The sequence below is a fragment of the Ochotona curzoniae genome, unplaced genomic scaffold, assembly GCF_017591425.1.
Source record: "Ochotona curzoniae isolate NIBS_2020 unplaced genomic scaffold, NIBS_Ocur_1.0 contig_2692, whole genome shotgun sequence".
NCBI lineage: Eukaryota > Metazoa > Chordata > Mammalia > Lagomorpha > Ochotonidae > Ochotona > Ochotona curzoniae.
This window is the reverse complement of record NW_024465556.1, coordinates 3,587,212-3,602,834: the sequence shown is the minus strand read 5'-3', so window position 1 is coordinate 3,602,834 and position 15,623 is coordinate 3,587,212. Positions and strand designations below refer to the sequence as shown.

The 15,623-nt window shown below is 36.8% G+C and overlaps 1 protein-coding gene across 3 annotated transcripts in view; it reads right to left on the bottom strand.

Annotated features, from left to right (window-relative positions):
* The window catches only part of PRKG1 (protein kinase cGMP-dependent 1), a 1,092,100-nt gene that overhangs the window by 23,166 nt on the left and 1,053,311 nt on the right, over positions 1 to 15,623 (bottom strand). For all 3 annotated transcript variants that reach the window (XM_040975781.1, XM_040975780.1, XM_040975782.1), the window contains one exon: positions 9,298 to 9,394. In XM_040975781.1, coding sequence (XP_040831715.1) covers positions 9,298 to 9,394 — 97 coding nt within the window. The remainder of the gene's footprint in view (positions 1 to 9,297; positions 9,395 to 15,623) is intronic.

Sequence of the window (15,623 nt, the reverse complement as noted above, 5' to 3'; positions counted from 1 at the left end):
TATTCAGATGTAAGGCAGAGTTAAAAGGGGTGGAGTAAGAGAAAAAGCATATGCACACACTAGGTTTCACTGTCTAGTTCACTTGCCAAATGCTCACAAAGGCCAGGCTGGGCAGGGTTGGACCATGTGGAAGCCAAGGATCTGGAACCCCACCCAGGTCTCCCACAAGAATGGGGAAGGGCAAGAGTACCTGAGCCATCTCCACTGCCCTCCAGCCACTGTATCAGGGAGCTAGATCAGAAGTGGAGCAGCTAGGATTTGAACCCGCAACCACATGGGATGTTGGTATTACAGGTAGCAGCTCAATGTGGAGCCCCTACAATTTTAATTTTTATGTATAATCTCAGTCATGTAAACATACTGATGCATAAATTTTGAAGCTTGCTTACACATTTCCAAATTGACAATGAGTATCTCACATAATTCGATTTTCTCTAATTGTTAAAGCATATTTACATCTTAAAACATAAAATATTGGATCTTCTTCTCTGTCTCTCCTGCTCTCTGCCTTTCCAAGAAAAATAAATAAATCTTTTAAAAAAATAAAGTCTATTATGTTGGAACTGTGTAACATATGTACACATTTTGAATTCTTTACTCTGAAGGTTTAAGATGAGCACAAACAGAAGCTTTACAGATTAGAAAATTTCAATTCTCTTCTGACATGTGATCAAACTAATTCAGGAAAAATATTACGTTCTAATCATATTTAAGACCTAAAAAAGTTTTAAAAGAATTACATTCTATAAGAATTTTAATCAAATAGTTTATAATTTTATCAAATATCTCAAAACACATCATCAAACTTTACTCTTTCTAATAATGAATAAAAGATGTATTACTGGTTTTATGTATTTTGCATTTTATCACAAGATCTTTTTTTTGCTTACAAGTGCATGTATATTTAATGTGTAGTTAAGTCACTTCAATAAGATATTGACTTAAGATTTTGGCTTACAGTCACATCTATGAAAGAAACACACTGAATATTTAAATAGGCTTCTCCACATGGAGGTCATACCCTAAGTCACGGGAATGACCAGTCAGTGGTTGCACTGAGTTGGCATTTTAAAAAAATCTCCTTTTGCTATGAACAGTCCACTGTCCTCACTCTTCCCATGAACTTGCAAGCAGCTGGCTGGAGTGAGAGGTTAACAGCAATGGCACCTGGCCCACACAAGCTTTTGACTTCCTGACTGAGTAGTGAGGCGAGTAATGTTGTACGTGCCAATAATGTCTGGACTACTTATATGAGGGACAAAATGAGAACTATTTTGAATGTTCTTGAATACAGAAACACCTGCTTTACATGTCTTTCCAGAAAGTAAGAGAAACCTTGTCATGTAAAAGAATCTATTTTTGACATTTCTAACATATGCAAGAGGGCTAGTTTTCCTGATCATGGAAGGGATCCTTCTGTGAAAAGTTTATATAAAATTTTCAGGGGTGTGGACTTCATCTTTGCAATAGTAAACTACCACAATCGGGATTGAAATAAAGATGTTTATTTCTGGGTGCAGAACCATTTAAAAATAGATCACACAGTCACCTTGTAGAACATGCGTTAATTTCATGGCTGGAAATTCAGATCTAAGTCTGTGTTTACACACTCCCATGACTTGATCCAATGTGCTGATACTTCTTCTATTTTAGGTCTAATGCTCTTTAAGAATACAATGCAGTTATATACTCCACTGATCAGCCATCTCACATTTCTCCTGATTCCCTCACACAGCTCTGCTGTGATCATTTGCTTTGGCGTCCTGTGACAACATGTGCCTTTTATGTCGTAACCTTTCCCTGAAGTGGCCTTTCCCCATCAGTTCACTGAAATCCCTACCTATTCCCAAGCGCCTGGTTTTGGTGTTGTCATTTCCAGCCTTCCTTTCCTGTCATCAGTTCCAAGCGGCCTCTCCCCTGCTGAGAGTCTAAGGACGGTTCTGTGTAACTGATGATTTAATGCAAACCTCAAGAATTTTGATTTCTATTTTCACATGTTATTTATTTTTCTTAGAAGGTAGAAATTCCTTGAGACAAAAAATTGTATCTGATACTTTATATCTAACAAAGACTTTTGGGAGATTTGTAACATCAGTATTTTCTGAATGCGGTGTGTCCTTAAATTCACTTCATGAAAAAAAACAAAATGGTGAAGGTGGCCCAAGTGTTAACTTTGGATAAAAAAATTTTTTTTATCACAATTATCTTAAGTGTTGGCAAACCATGCTCAGAACCTTCTGTGTTTACGGTGATCTTTCTAGAATCTCATGACAGTTAGAAGGAGACATTGTGAACATTTCCCCTTACTCTGAAATATCACTTTCGAGTAACTGCTATAAAATGTTTCTCAAAAAATAAATTGCATCTAAAGCTCTTATACCAGGTATGTAAGAAAGTAACGGTTGTCATTCATGTTTAAAAAAACTATACCCTATGTATCCGTGCACAAAAGCTTATATCCATAAGATGAATTGAGGCATATTGTACTTCATTTCCATACATTAGAGACGTGGCTAGCTTGTCATTTCTGCTTAGAAACAATCTGTGGCTGTTTATTAATGGTGAAGTATTATTAAAACCAACACTAATGCTCAATTAGTGCTTACTGGATTGAGTTTTTATTTGCTCTTTCACTTCATTAGAAATCCAATTTTCACAATTATTACACTGTGAGTGGTTTTAATCTTCTGAAGGATAAGATTAGATTTCAGTATTTACCAATAAACCAGGTTGAGCACAACCTGAGAAAAGGCTGTCTGGAGGCTGTGTCTCAGGCACAGAGGCCTTGGGCCAGTGTCAGTCACACCAGGCACCAACGGCACTGCTGCCATCCAGTAATTCCACAGCTATTCTATTTCACTGCTTGCAAGGCTTGGCGCTTGAAATGTTTTCGTCTTACATGGGGTTTCCCTCTGGAGTTAACTTGCTTGCCTTCCGTAATGACAAAACAAAACTCTGTGGACTGGGCAGGGAGTTTGTTATCTGATTACTTGTGTAATCAGCTTTTGGTTCCTATTTTTTCTTTCTTTTTTTTTTTTTTTTTCATTTGGTTAGACAGTCCTGTAAGCTTACTTACGTCTAAGTCACAGTGCTGGCAGAAATGCAGGGGGAATTGTATGGGTGCCATTGTGCACACAGACCCTGCTGCCACAGTGTAGTGTGGGATGACTCTTGCAATTTACTAACACATTGTCCCTTCCCCGGATCCTGTTGTGGGATTTGTCAGCTAGGTTGCAACAGAGAATCGATGAGAGGTAACCTTTCCATGGCACTTGGGAAGAGCCAGGTCCTCATTACACAGAATTGAAGTGTCATGGATTGAGAAGGCTGTGGAGAAACTGGATACAATTCAGCATGCTGTACCAAAAATGATCTCCCATGGAAAGGTGGAGAGGTGGGGCTTTACAATTTGGAAGAGAAATGGATAAATAAAAGCAGACAACTTCAGGTGCACACAGGTTCAGCCTGGGGAAGATTGAAAACTGTTTCCCATCTCCTTTCACGACAGATCAGAAAGTAAAGAGCTTTAGTGGTTTGGGGGAATTTAATAGAAGCTATCACTGAAGGTCATTCGGAGACCTCTGCCTCTTACTCAGATTGCAGAGATGCTTGTACTCTCAGGATTGGCTTTGCAATGTGCGAAAAAGCAGCACAATCATCCCATTCCTCTCATTTTCTATGGCTAAGAGTAATAAACAGAGCTAGTAATCATAAGATCATTCTTTCAACGATAAAAATATTGATTACACTCATTGACCAGTGATGTTTAAGACACCATTTGGGAGCTTGACTTTATCTCATTTTTGCAAATTTGTGTGGCATACTTTATTACGCTGATTTTTAGATGGAGAAACAAGCTGAAGGTTTAAGCCCATGACTAAATATACACAGCTGGCAAGAGGTCAAGCCAGAAAGTAATTGCACAGCTGTGTGACTTTTAGATCGCATTGGTCTGAGTTTTTTTCTACAGACACTTTTGTCACTATAATAGCTCCAAAGATGAAAGCACAGGGACTCCTCTAAAGGTTTGGGACAAATGGGAATGTAGAGAAGATAGTCAATACATCTATTCTGAATTCATGTCTAATTCAGGTTCTTGAATTCTATGGGAAAAAAAATAAGATTCTACATTTATTTGAAAGGCAGAATAATGAAGAGGGAGAGGCAGAGACTTTCTATGCACTGGGCCTCTCTGCAAATGATCCTAACAGCCAGGGAGAAGCTGGATATTAGGAAAGCCAGCCTGGTCTCCCACATGCACAGCAGGGGTCCAAGCACTAGGGCCTAGAGAAAAATACTGAAGCAATGTTGTAGGGCCAGCACCGAGGTGTAGTGTGTGAAGCTACTGCTGGTAATGCCAGCACCTATCTGAACACCAGCATGTGTCCCAGCTGCTCCGTTTCTGATCCAGCTCCCTGCTAGTGGCCTGAAAAAGCAGCCAAAGATGGCCCAAGTGTTTAGGCCCCTGCCACCTACATGGGAGACCTAGAAGAAGTTCCTGGCTCCTACTTTTGGCCAGGCCCAGCGCTTTCATTGATACCATTAGGGAGTGAACCATTAACTGGAAGATCTCTGTGTGACTCTGTCTTTCCCTTTCTGTAACTGATTTTTTAAATAAATAAAATAAATCTTCTTAAAAAAACCTTGAAAAAACAAAGTTACACATATGACAGTGACATAACATGTCTTTGATTCTGTGGTGGTAGAAGCTAAGAAGAAAGATGTCTCCTGTAGGCATCTGGTACAGATATTAACCTACTGCTTGGGGCCCCACGCCACATATTGGAGTGCCTGGGTCTGAGACACAAGTCTGCCCCTCAAGGAAGCTTCCTGTTTACCCACACTCTGGGAAGCAGGAAAGCAGGAGGTGATAGCTTCCTCCACCTCCTGGGAGACTGGACTCCAATTCTAGGCTCTCCAATTTTTTTTTTTTTAAATTAGCAGTTTATCATATACAAGCAAGATTTTACAATACTTCGTGCATTTTAGGGTAATCAAAACAGTTTTATAACTCTAACAAGCCATATATTAACTATTGAAGAATAGAACAATCTTAGGCAGGTGAGCAGAGAAATCCCCCAAAACTTAGCAAGTGAGGAATAACTGAACTCTACATCCTACTTAGTGAGGTCTAGGAAAAGCCAAATCGGGAGCCTGACCAGTAAGGTACAGGCTGAGCAATTATAGGCCAGCTGACTTCCTGTCTGTTCAAAACTTTCTATATTAGTCTCTCTCTGTCTATCTAAGTTAATTTAGGGGCTGTAAGTGACACTGATGGTCAGTGCAAGAGAGGATGGGCAGCCAAAGCTGGAACAAAGTAAGGCCCAGAGAAAGCTCCCCTCCTGAAGGCTCTCCAATTCTATGTCTGCCACCTTTCCCCAGGAAGCTTTGCTCCTTTGTGCACCAAGTCTGTGGTATTCATAATTTCTTGCAAGTTTGATTCATTAGTTTGCACAAATGTCTCTCCTAGTAGACTGAGTTCTAGGGTGATGTGCTACATTCTATTGATCTGTGTAACTCCCTGCAGAAAATACATGATTCATAGTCATAGTAACTGACATAGAAAAAATATAATTTTAAAAAGCAGAAATTATGTTTGCTATCTTTGACTCCTCTATTTATCCAAGTATGGTGCCATGGCACAAGAAGCACTTGGATTCTTGCACAAATATATATTTAATATTTAAAATGACTACCACACAGCATTGCCAGATTAAAAATAAGTGGCTGTAATTTGTACAAATCTATTGTGTAAAGCAGGAACCTCTCTGACAAAAATAAAAGAAGGGTAAATTAGGAATGTGGTAATAGAGCAATGAAATGAATTCTTTGTTATGATTTGTAAAATCAATATTATTTTGTAATCAAATGTTTTAAACTAAAGGAATGATGCAATTATTACACAGCAGAAGTTGCAGCTTTAATCAGTAAGTTACATATTAAGAGAGCTTGGTTCTGCTATAATTGATACCATAAATGGACAACATATTTTAAACTGGTAGCCCTGAACAGATAATTATTGTGAACAGGACATATCTGACATTAAACTAATCAAGGTGATTGATTCTAAAAGTGCGACACAGTTTCAAAAAGTGAACAGAACATAGAATAGGTAATGCACATTTTCCATAAAGCTTCTAAAAACCTTCATATTATGACAAAGATGGAAAGTCAAAGAATCCTTTGCATATTTTCATTGGGTCTTTACTTCAAGCTTATAGAGTTATCAGTGAACAACATATAAGGGGTTAACACAAAGGCATGGTGGGTTAAATCGCTCCTAGTGATGTCAGCATCTAATATTAGAGTGCTAGTTCAAGTACGGCTGCTCTACTTCTGATCTGGCTTGCTGCTAATGTACCTGGGAATACTGGGAGATCATTAACTCCTTGTGTCCCTCCCCTCCACCACGTAGAAGACCTAGATTGGAGCCAAGCTCCTGACTTTAGTCTAGATGAAACCTGGCTGTGGTAGCCTTTGAGAGAACGGATCACTAGACACAAAATCAATCAATCCATCAATCATTCAATCTCTTTTCTCTTATTTCTGTCTGTGCCACTTTGCTTTTCAAATAAATCCATCTTTAGAACTATTTAAATTTATTATTGGCCAAATCAGTACCCCATCTCTAAAAACTGATAATAAAATATTTAGAAATTCTCCTGCTTGAAAAAAATTCTGAATCTTTGTCTGGATATAAATGACAAAATTAAGAGCTGCTAAAAAGTCTGAAGGGTGTATCATAACATAATAACAATCTATATGGCAAGAGGCGATTAAAAAAAATCAATCTGTACTTAATGCAGATCTAGCATGAAATAGAGTCAAGAACTCCAAATTTCTGAGTTTCTTAATATATTATGGAAGATGTCATAATCTTATACCTTGGGATTTTTTCCAGAAAATGCTATTATCAAGCTAAAGTTCACCTCGTTCTGTTATTTTGCAATGTCATGTATGTATTCAACAAATTGCAAATAAAAGGACAGTAGCTAACTGTAACCCCTGATAATTTCTATATTCAATGCTCTGTATACATAGTAGAATAAGTCTAAATGAGTTATGCTGCTTAGAACCAACACTCTATTAGAGAGACAAATTTATCTTGCATGCATCATTTCTTAGAGACTGGCCAAGAGAAAACTTACATAATTACAACAGAACCGGGGTCTGACTGCAAATTCCTCCTGACCATGATTGATACAGGCACCCATCTCAACACATTTCATGGTAATTCATTTATACATGATGACTGCCACATGTATTTATAATTGAAGTTTTTAGGCCAGTTTCCAATTCTAGCATTACTAATTGCATGTAAAAGATGAACAATCACAGAGGAGTCATTTCCAGGAATTAATATGATCAGACAGTCAGGAAGGAATGGTAGGTCAGAGAATGAAATCTAGGACAGCACAGCTCACTTAAATGCAGATCCCACTTAAAATGAAGACAGTATAGGCACTGTGCTTGTCCCACCATGTTTTGGGACATGCAAGGTAACAAAAGGGCGTGTGACTTCAGCAGTGAGGGAGACCTGTCTCTTCTACATACTCATTTTACATATGGATTTATTGTTAGTCAGTGGTTTTAAAAGTTTTTACAGGAGTTCCACTATCTTTTAAACATCTGTGTCAAAGAGACAAAATACAATGTCCATGAATTTAGAATTAGGATAAACTAATGAGTATAGTCTGGGATAGATATTACACATGAAAATGTTTACACTGAAACATACAGATGCTTAGATAGACACAAAAACACCAAGAGGCACACACACATTTAAAAAAAAACTGCATTACTTTCTATATGCCACATTTTATCTTTTTAAATTTGTCGCCGTTTATATTTCCTTACAGATTTTATAGATTATTTCCTACAAATTTTTCATTATCAACTTGGAATTTAACTATTCAGCTTGATGTGATCTCAAAGTGCTTTTCAAGAATTCTGACTATTCAATATTATTAATAATTATTGTTAGTAATAATAGTTCAATATTACAATACTTCAAAAATCCGAACTAAATTCCTGTATTTCTTTAAATATCTCACCTGCATCCTGAAGAGTCCCAGATCAAAGATAAGAGAACTCTTATCATAAAGCTATAATGTGGACTTTTTTTTGGTAACCAAAATAGCATGTCCTCATTTGCTAAATCAACAAGCTCTTGAAAACCAAACATGAAGTTTCCCCCCTTTTTTCTAGATCTTGATTTTCACTCTTGCAACTGAAAACACTCAAATCATTATAGGCAAACAATGGATTTTAAAATCATATGAAGTACCATTACAGTATCTCCAACTAGGGTTACCCTTAACAAAATGCAAACTCCATGAAGTGCATGATGGGTGTGGAAACTTGGTCTAATTTCTGACTGTCACATTCAGAAATCCCAGCTGCAGCTCACATGAACACTTGTCAGAAATAGCTCTGGGTCATTCCACCTTTAATGGAAGGGGATTTCTCCTGAGGAGTGATGGCAACAGTAACTGTTTACTGCACTGTACACAAACACGGGGAGTTCCTCACATACTGTATCGGTGTCTGATACCAGAGACCCTGCCATGTTCAGCAGAAAGAGAAAGGAAAGTGCCTGCTCAAATCAGAGTTTGATCTTCACCGTCTTGGAATGCAGCTATCTCAGCCACCAGAATCCACTGTTGTCTAACTTTTGTTACAATGTGTCAGTTTGAAATTTTATATTTGAACCAGATGCAAAACAGAGTATGCTTTTGTGTTTATACCACAATTATAGAATTGTGAGCTGGAACAAAAATGTCTTCATCTTTATCAAGTCTTAGTATTTGAAATAAATTTATAAAATAGTAAAATCCTTAACTCTAAATACAGGTATAGAATCAGAGGACTACTATAAGAACAGTTACTTTATTTGTTATACTCCTAAACACACACACACAGTTTTCTTTTAGATGTATTTACCTTATTGTAATTGTAAGTATTGCTTAGAACTAAGGCAACAATGATTATGACATATCAGCTAGAACAGTGTATCCCATAAGTTAGTGTAATTTAAAATGTTTTTTTAAAGAAATCAGCTTCACGACTTCTCACTAAAAAGTCAATGAGTTAAGTTTTCATTTAATGTGAAGAGATTTTTTTGTAATTTGATGTTTATGCCTCATTTATTCACTCTGTAACATAACCTACTTTGTTGCAAACACACACTTGCTTGACATATTTAATTGTCATTGTACTAAATGAAAACCAATGATAATAAAGGAGAAACAATGGAATGAAGACATTTCCAAAAGCATTGAAAGAACAGTGACCTACCAGTTCCACTCGTCCGAAACCTCCAACTCCAAGGGTGTCAATGATGTTGAAATCAGACAGCTTCAGGTTAGCGAAGAAAGCAGCTTCAGCTTCGTATCTGGATTTTTTGATGCGAAAAAATGGAAATTTCTTAGAGGTGCAAACACGAGTCCCACGTACAACTGCACTGGAATGACATGACTGTGGAAGAGGGTTTACCTGCTGAAATTCCATCTTGCTCTTAGAGTCTATGTTTTCTCACACTCATAATGTTTTGGTCCCAGTTATGCAAAATAACAAAGATTTGCACTAGTTTTTCCTTCAAAGTAGAAAAATACAAAGTACCCACTGCATGCCAGTCAATTGACTGATAAATCCAGTTACCAAATCAGAATTACATCTTGGTATTTTTCTACGCGTCTTCTTGTGAGCACGGGTGGTTTGAGTTTTTCGGTTTTGGTTTTGTTTTGGATTTTTTGGTTTTGCTTGTGTTGGGTTTTGCTGTTCAAATTTTAGTTGGCAGTTTCTCATTAGTTTCCCTTATCCACAAGTTGGCAGTGTCTCTTACAAATATTTCTGAGAAGCGGCAAGATCGTGGAAGTCTCTGGAGCAAAATCACAGCCAGGTTTTATGACAACAGATCCAAAAACCTCAGGACTGGTGTGCGAATGTCTGAAATGGCTGATGGCGGGAGCATATTCACTTTCCTAAAAGGTTAGCTTCCTTTCATTTATGTTTACCCACTGACTTGTAGCCAAAACTCTCAGCTAGCAATACCAGCCTTTTTGTGTGCAAGTTTCTTAGCTCAGTAGTGAGAAGTAGGGACAACACATCCAAAGTTCAGCTCTGCACACATGTAAACCCGACACATGCAAGTGGCCAAAATAAGCTGCTCCTGATGAGACAAGTGAATATGAGCTGCTTAAAATATCTCCTTGTTAGAGGCCTTACTATTTTTAGAAAGGGCAGGAAGGCAGAAAGATGAAGATGATCCGCCCACTCATAACGTAAGGTCAGGGAGTAAATCAGCTGTCTCAGAATTAAAATATTGGAATGATGCTATATCACCCATGACCTTCAGCCTGATGGAACTTGATTCAATGCTCTACCATACATAGAAATGACTAATGATATTTGAGGTAAAGATATTAATTTATGTCCATTTTGAACAGAATCCTCCAGACGTATGTGGGGTATTAGGCTATGAAGCATTTTAGCTGTCCCATTATTACCAAAGGAAAATTTACATCCTCCAATGGGAGAGCTATAAAACAGCTTTGCAGATGAGCTTCCAACATTCTTAGATTTACAACCATAATTCTAGTTTTCTGACAAGTTGATTGTTGGCAAACTCCTCAGATGGCAAACACAACAATGTTTTCTTCATTGTTGGCTTATTACCTGAAATCAACTTCAGTAAACTTTTTCAAACAGCTAGTTTATCCTAATGCTGTATGTAGAGTTCTTTCATTTCTACACAATCAAAGATGAAAATTGTAATTCAGGAGACGTTTTCTGGAATGCAACACAAGCAGCAAGTGTGCATTTCTAGCATTCCAAATGGCTTGATGCTTTTGTGAAATTAAGACTCCATCCCATTTAAAGGGTCAGTGGCAGAGTTGACCCAACAGGTGCTTAAAAGGGGCATCTGTCGGGATCAGACCCTGGGACAGTTTCTATGTATGTGGTCAAGCATTTCCTGGCTATGTAGAGACACACATTTTTCAGTGAAATCATTGCTCAACCATAATTAGTATACCTGCCTTATTTAGTAAGACAGTAAATCTCTTTAGTTTGCACAATATATTGTGCATTTTTAAATGTCATTCTTTATGTGTTGAAATAATGATGTATTTCTTATATTTCTTAATACATCACCAACGTTGTTATGTTTGGGCTTTGGGAAATTAGTCTGGAAATACACCTTGTGGAATGAAGTGAGTCTCAGCCTATATCTGCATACCAGAGTCACCTCAGTGTCTTAAAATTACTTCATTTGAATTTTATAACAGACTAACAAATCAGACATTTCTGGAGGTTGTATTCAGATAACTGTACCTTAGAAACATTTTATTCATGTATTTGTTTATGTATTTTAAAGGCAGAGTGAGAAGGAGAGAGAGGCTGAGTCAGGTGGATGTTAGGAACTCTATCCAGGCCTTCCATGTGGACCCACAGGGCTCAAGCACTTGAGCCATCACCTGCTTCCTTCCCAGGCACATGTGCAGGACCCTTGATCGGAAGCAAAAGAGCCAGGACCCTAAGCAGCACCGGGATGTGAGATGCCAGGATTGCTACTAGGGGTTTAATCCACTGAGCCACAACACTGGCTACAGGGAAAAAAAAAAATTCCTAGTTAATTATGATACACTGTAAGGGTTGAGATTCATAGTTCTGAAACTTTAGGAAGACCTAAAAAGTTCTAGAAACCACACAAGCATTTTGGAATGGACAAAGTGGACCAGGGGACTATGTATTTGCCCATTGAATCTGCAGTTGACATATTCTAGAAAGAGGGCTGACTCTTCCACATGCATCTTAGTTCCTGCCCTTTGGTTAATGCAATTTTAGAATAAACAAAACTGCTTATTGATAGAAGGGTAGATATGGCTGTGAAAAGATTATAAGGCCATTTGTCTTTTCTTTGCATAGAAAAGTCATCTTAACTCTGTTTATAGGTATACATGATTAATTACTGATGAACTTTATGCATCTCATGAATTAAAACAATACCATAAATACAGGACATTTTCTCTGTAATCATCAAAATCCACTTAAATATAGGTGATCTGATATACTTGAAGTAACCATTTTTATGGATAATTATGGATAACCCATAAGTATGCAATTAATGTTTCAGGTTTTAATGAAAAATGATTTGTGGCATTGTAAACATAATTCACTAATATTTGCTTACTACTTTGCTAATTAGTTGAGTTTTGGAACCCTGCCCAATTACATGTTTTTTTATCTTGTTATTGGTGAGACATAACTGTTTTTGCACCTGTATTTTATTTGTTTTAGCTCCCGATTCAAATACTGTAGAAAATAAACCATTATTTCTCTTTTTTTTAGCTAAGAAAATTCTGTAGTTGCTTCACATTTTCTACTCACGTATTGTCTTCAACTCAGAGTTTGAGAAACGAGTCACATTTTTGTCACAACTAGTTTGCACTGTTGTCATAAACATGGAAATCACTACACAATGAACCTTTATAAAGAGGCCAAACTCTACATAATTGATATGCTTCAGTCATCTGTGTTTTGCAAATTGTGAACCTTCAGTTAGAAATTGGAAAGGATTTTATTCTAACAATTATGTTCCATTTTGTTTAGAACATTTTGTTTGTTTACAACAGAGATATTGAGGCAAGTCTGAAAAAGTTGAAAAGTTTGGAAGTTTAAATCAATGAATAGATGAATTCTTACTGCTGTATCAGAACACATCTTTTTGCCTAAAATAGATAAATGTTTAACCCAAATTCCTGAGTTATTGCGACGAGATACTGGGTCAAAGGAATGAGGCCTGATTCAAGTAATGCTAAAATCCACCTAACAGAGTTTATGTGAGAATAAGTGGGCACTTGCTAACGGGAATATATATTCAGTAAGAATGACAGCACCTGATGTCTGCTGGGTGCTGTGGTACAGAGGGCAAAGCGGCCACTTGAGCCACTATCATCCCATAAAGAGTGCCTGGTACAAGGCTTGGCTTTTTACTTCCAATCCAGCTTCCTGATGATGTACCTGGGAAGGCAGCACACGATGTCTCCAACACTTGAGTTCCTGTTACTCACATGGAGATCTGGGTGGAGTCTGTGGCTTCTAGCTGCAGAATGGTCAAACCCTGCGTTCTGTGGGCCTTTGAGGAGTGAACCTTTCGATGGAGCATCTCTGTCTCTTAACTCTGCCTTTCAAACAAATAGATAAATAGACCTTTCAAGAATTGCAAATGCTGATACATCTATTTTACTCGTGACTATGAGGAACTAAATTACAAAGCCCTCAAATAAGTTAAAGTCACTGCTAAGTACAAATAAACTTAAAAGAGTGAGCGCACTGGGTGATAAATGCAGGGATAATGCATCGTGTCTCAAACATGCCTATTGACAAGAATATGGTGATTGCATGAACAGACAGTACTCCCTACAAGGTATGCTTTTTATCACAAAATATCTGAGTTTTTCTCTAGATGACCATTCAAAAAAATTAATAAAATTGCCTTAATCTCTTTTCATTCCTGCTCACAACTCAAAAGGAATACCAAAGCAATAAAAGCATAAAGCTATAAGGAAGGTAAGACAAACATGCCTGTTTTAGAAACACAAGAAGAAAGAATGGAATAACTCCAGTTTTCATTGACCCACCCATCTTTTGAAAACCTCCTATATGTACACTAGTGTATTTACTTTTTTTTTTTTCAGAAATAGGTGGTAGACATTGGTCTGATATTCCTATTTATTCCCGTATTACTAACCTCCAAAAGTCCAAAAGGTATGAATCAGGTGTCCTTTATTATTCACAGTTGCTTCCTACTGACATGCCATCCATGAAGTAGTTCTGTCATCATTTCAAATTAACAGAATTAAATGCTATACTATATGACTAACCATTATTAAGAAGTAAACATATCCCTCTAAAAATAGAAATCAAATTATGATGATTTTTCCCAGAACAAACATTTATGGAAGTTAAAATGTAATCCTCATTTTGCTGTTTAAGTACTGAAACGGCTCAGCACTGTTTCAAAAAGTACACAATAAATAAAGGCAGTATATCCAAAGAAACATAAACATTGTTCTAATCGCTTTGGATTACCCATCTAGAACTAAGGCACATGTGGTGCTGTATGTTTTTGTCTAGTTTACCTTCACAAATCTACGCTAACCAAGTAAGGTCTTTGCACATCCTGTTATCTGCGTATCAACCTGCTAGCACGGCAGTGCGGGAACTCGTATGTTTTGGGGTGTATTTTTATTTCCTGATTAAGGTGGTTGACCAGGGGAAGTACAGCAAAATAAAGTTCTAGTAATCACAAACGGACTCTCCTTTGTAATTGAGTTTGTATCTCATTCTATAACTATGGTAGGCAAAAATAATATACAGCTAGTGTTTGCTCTGGATTGAAAAATGATACAACAGGGCACACAAATTTCTGATTTGTGTTCCTTTATATACCAACAATTCTGTTTTTCCAACTCCCAATTTCTTCAACATTTAGGCCTTCTTGGAGCACTAACATACACTTACATATGTATGTATTAATTTGACAAACTTCAACTTAAAGTCCCAGGTTACTCAAAAGTTCAGGTAAAGGCCTAGAAATCTTTACACGTGCTCAAACGGCAATCTATAAATAAATACCTATAGAAATAGTTTAAAAGAGTAATAATTTTCAGAAGGTAAGCTTTAACTACAGAAAAACATACCTGGTCTGTAATAAATTCATTATATAATGCTGGCCATATGCTGAATAGTTACGTAACTAATTTCAACTATGCAATTTTATACATCAATTTCTGATTTGATAGCATTTTGTGTTTTTAAAGAAATGTGAGTTTAACCAAATTTATCCAGAAAAAAATATCTACAGTGAATGTAGCATGAGGATTGGATTAAATATACTTATTTGCATGTTCAGAAAAGTGACTTGTGCATAAACTACAGGTAGTGTTGCCTCATGTGAGACGTGTTATGAGGTACACACCTTACTCCCTTCCTTCTCAAATATTTTAAGTTAGCCATTAAAATAAAAATTAATAGTTTCTAATAAAGTCACAGTCATCTCTTATTAACTTTATTGCTATATAAGGAGTCACTGACAACTAAATCACCAAGGTAGAATCTGTTGGCTTTATTGAAAGTTCCAAGAGTGAACCATCTTAGAAGTTTATATGGGTACTTACTTCTGTTGAAAAACGTGTTGCAAATAAAATTTTTATGAGCGCTTTTATCTCTATGAAGTTTAAAAAAAAATATCTTTAGGCATTAGAAAATCTATTCCTAAAATTTTAGAAAGTGGCTATCTCTAACACATTTCATCATGCGGCATATAGATCCTTTTCTTTTCGCAGTAGACAAGAGAACTTGAAATAGAATGCTGAAAAATAACTTAGCCAATCTAAAGTATTTCCTTTAAAGTATACCAGTTTTCTTCAGAAAGTATAATCTCGTAGGGAGTTTCAGATAATATTAGTTTGCTACATCTATTTCTAAAATTGTGGTTTTCTGAAGCATAGGATTTTTTTCTTGAGCACTCTAGCCATGAAATAGTTCCACTTATTTTTGAAATGCATTTCTTTCAAGAGATAGAGTCTATAGGAATACACTGGAAAATTGCATTTCAT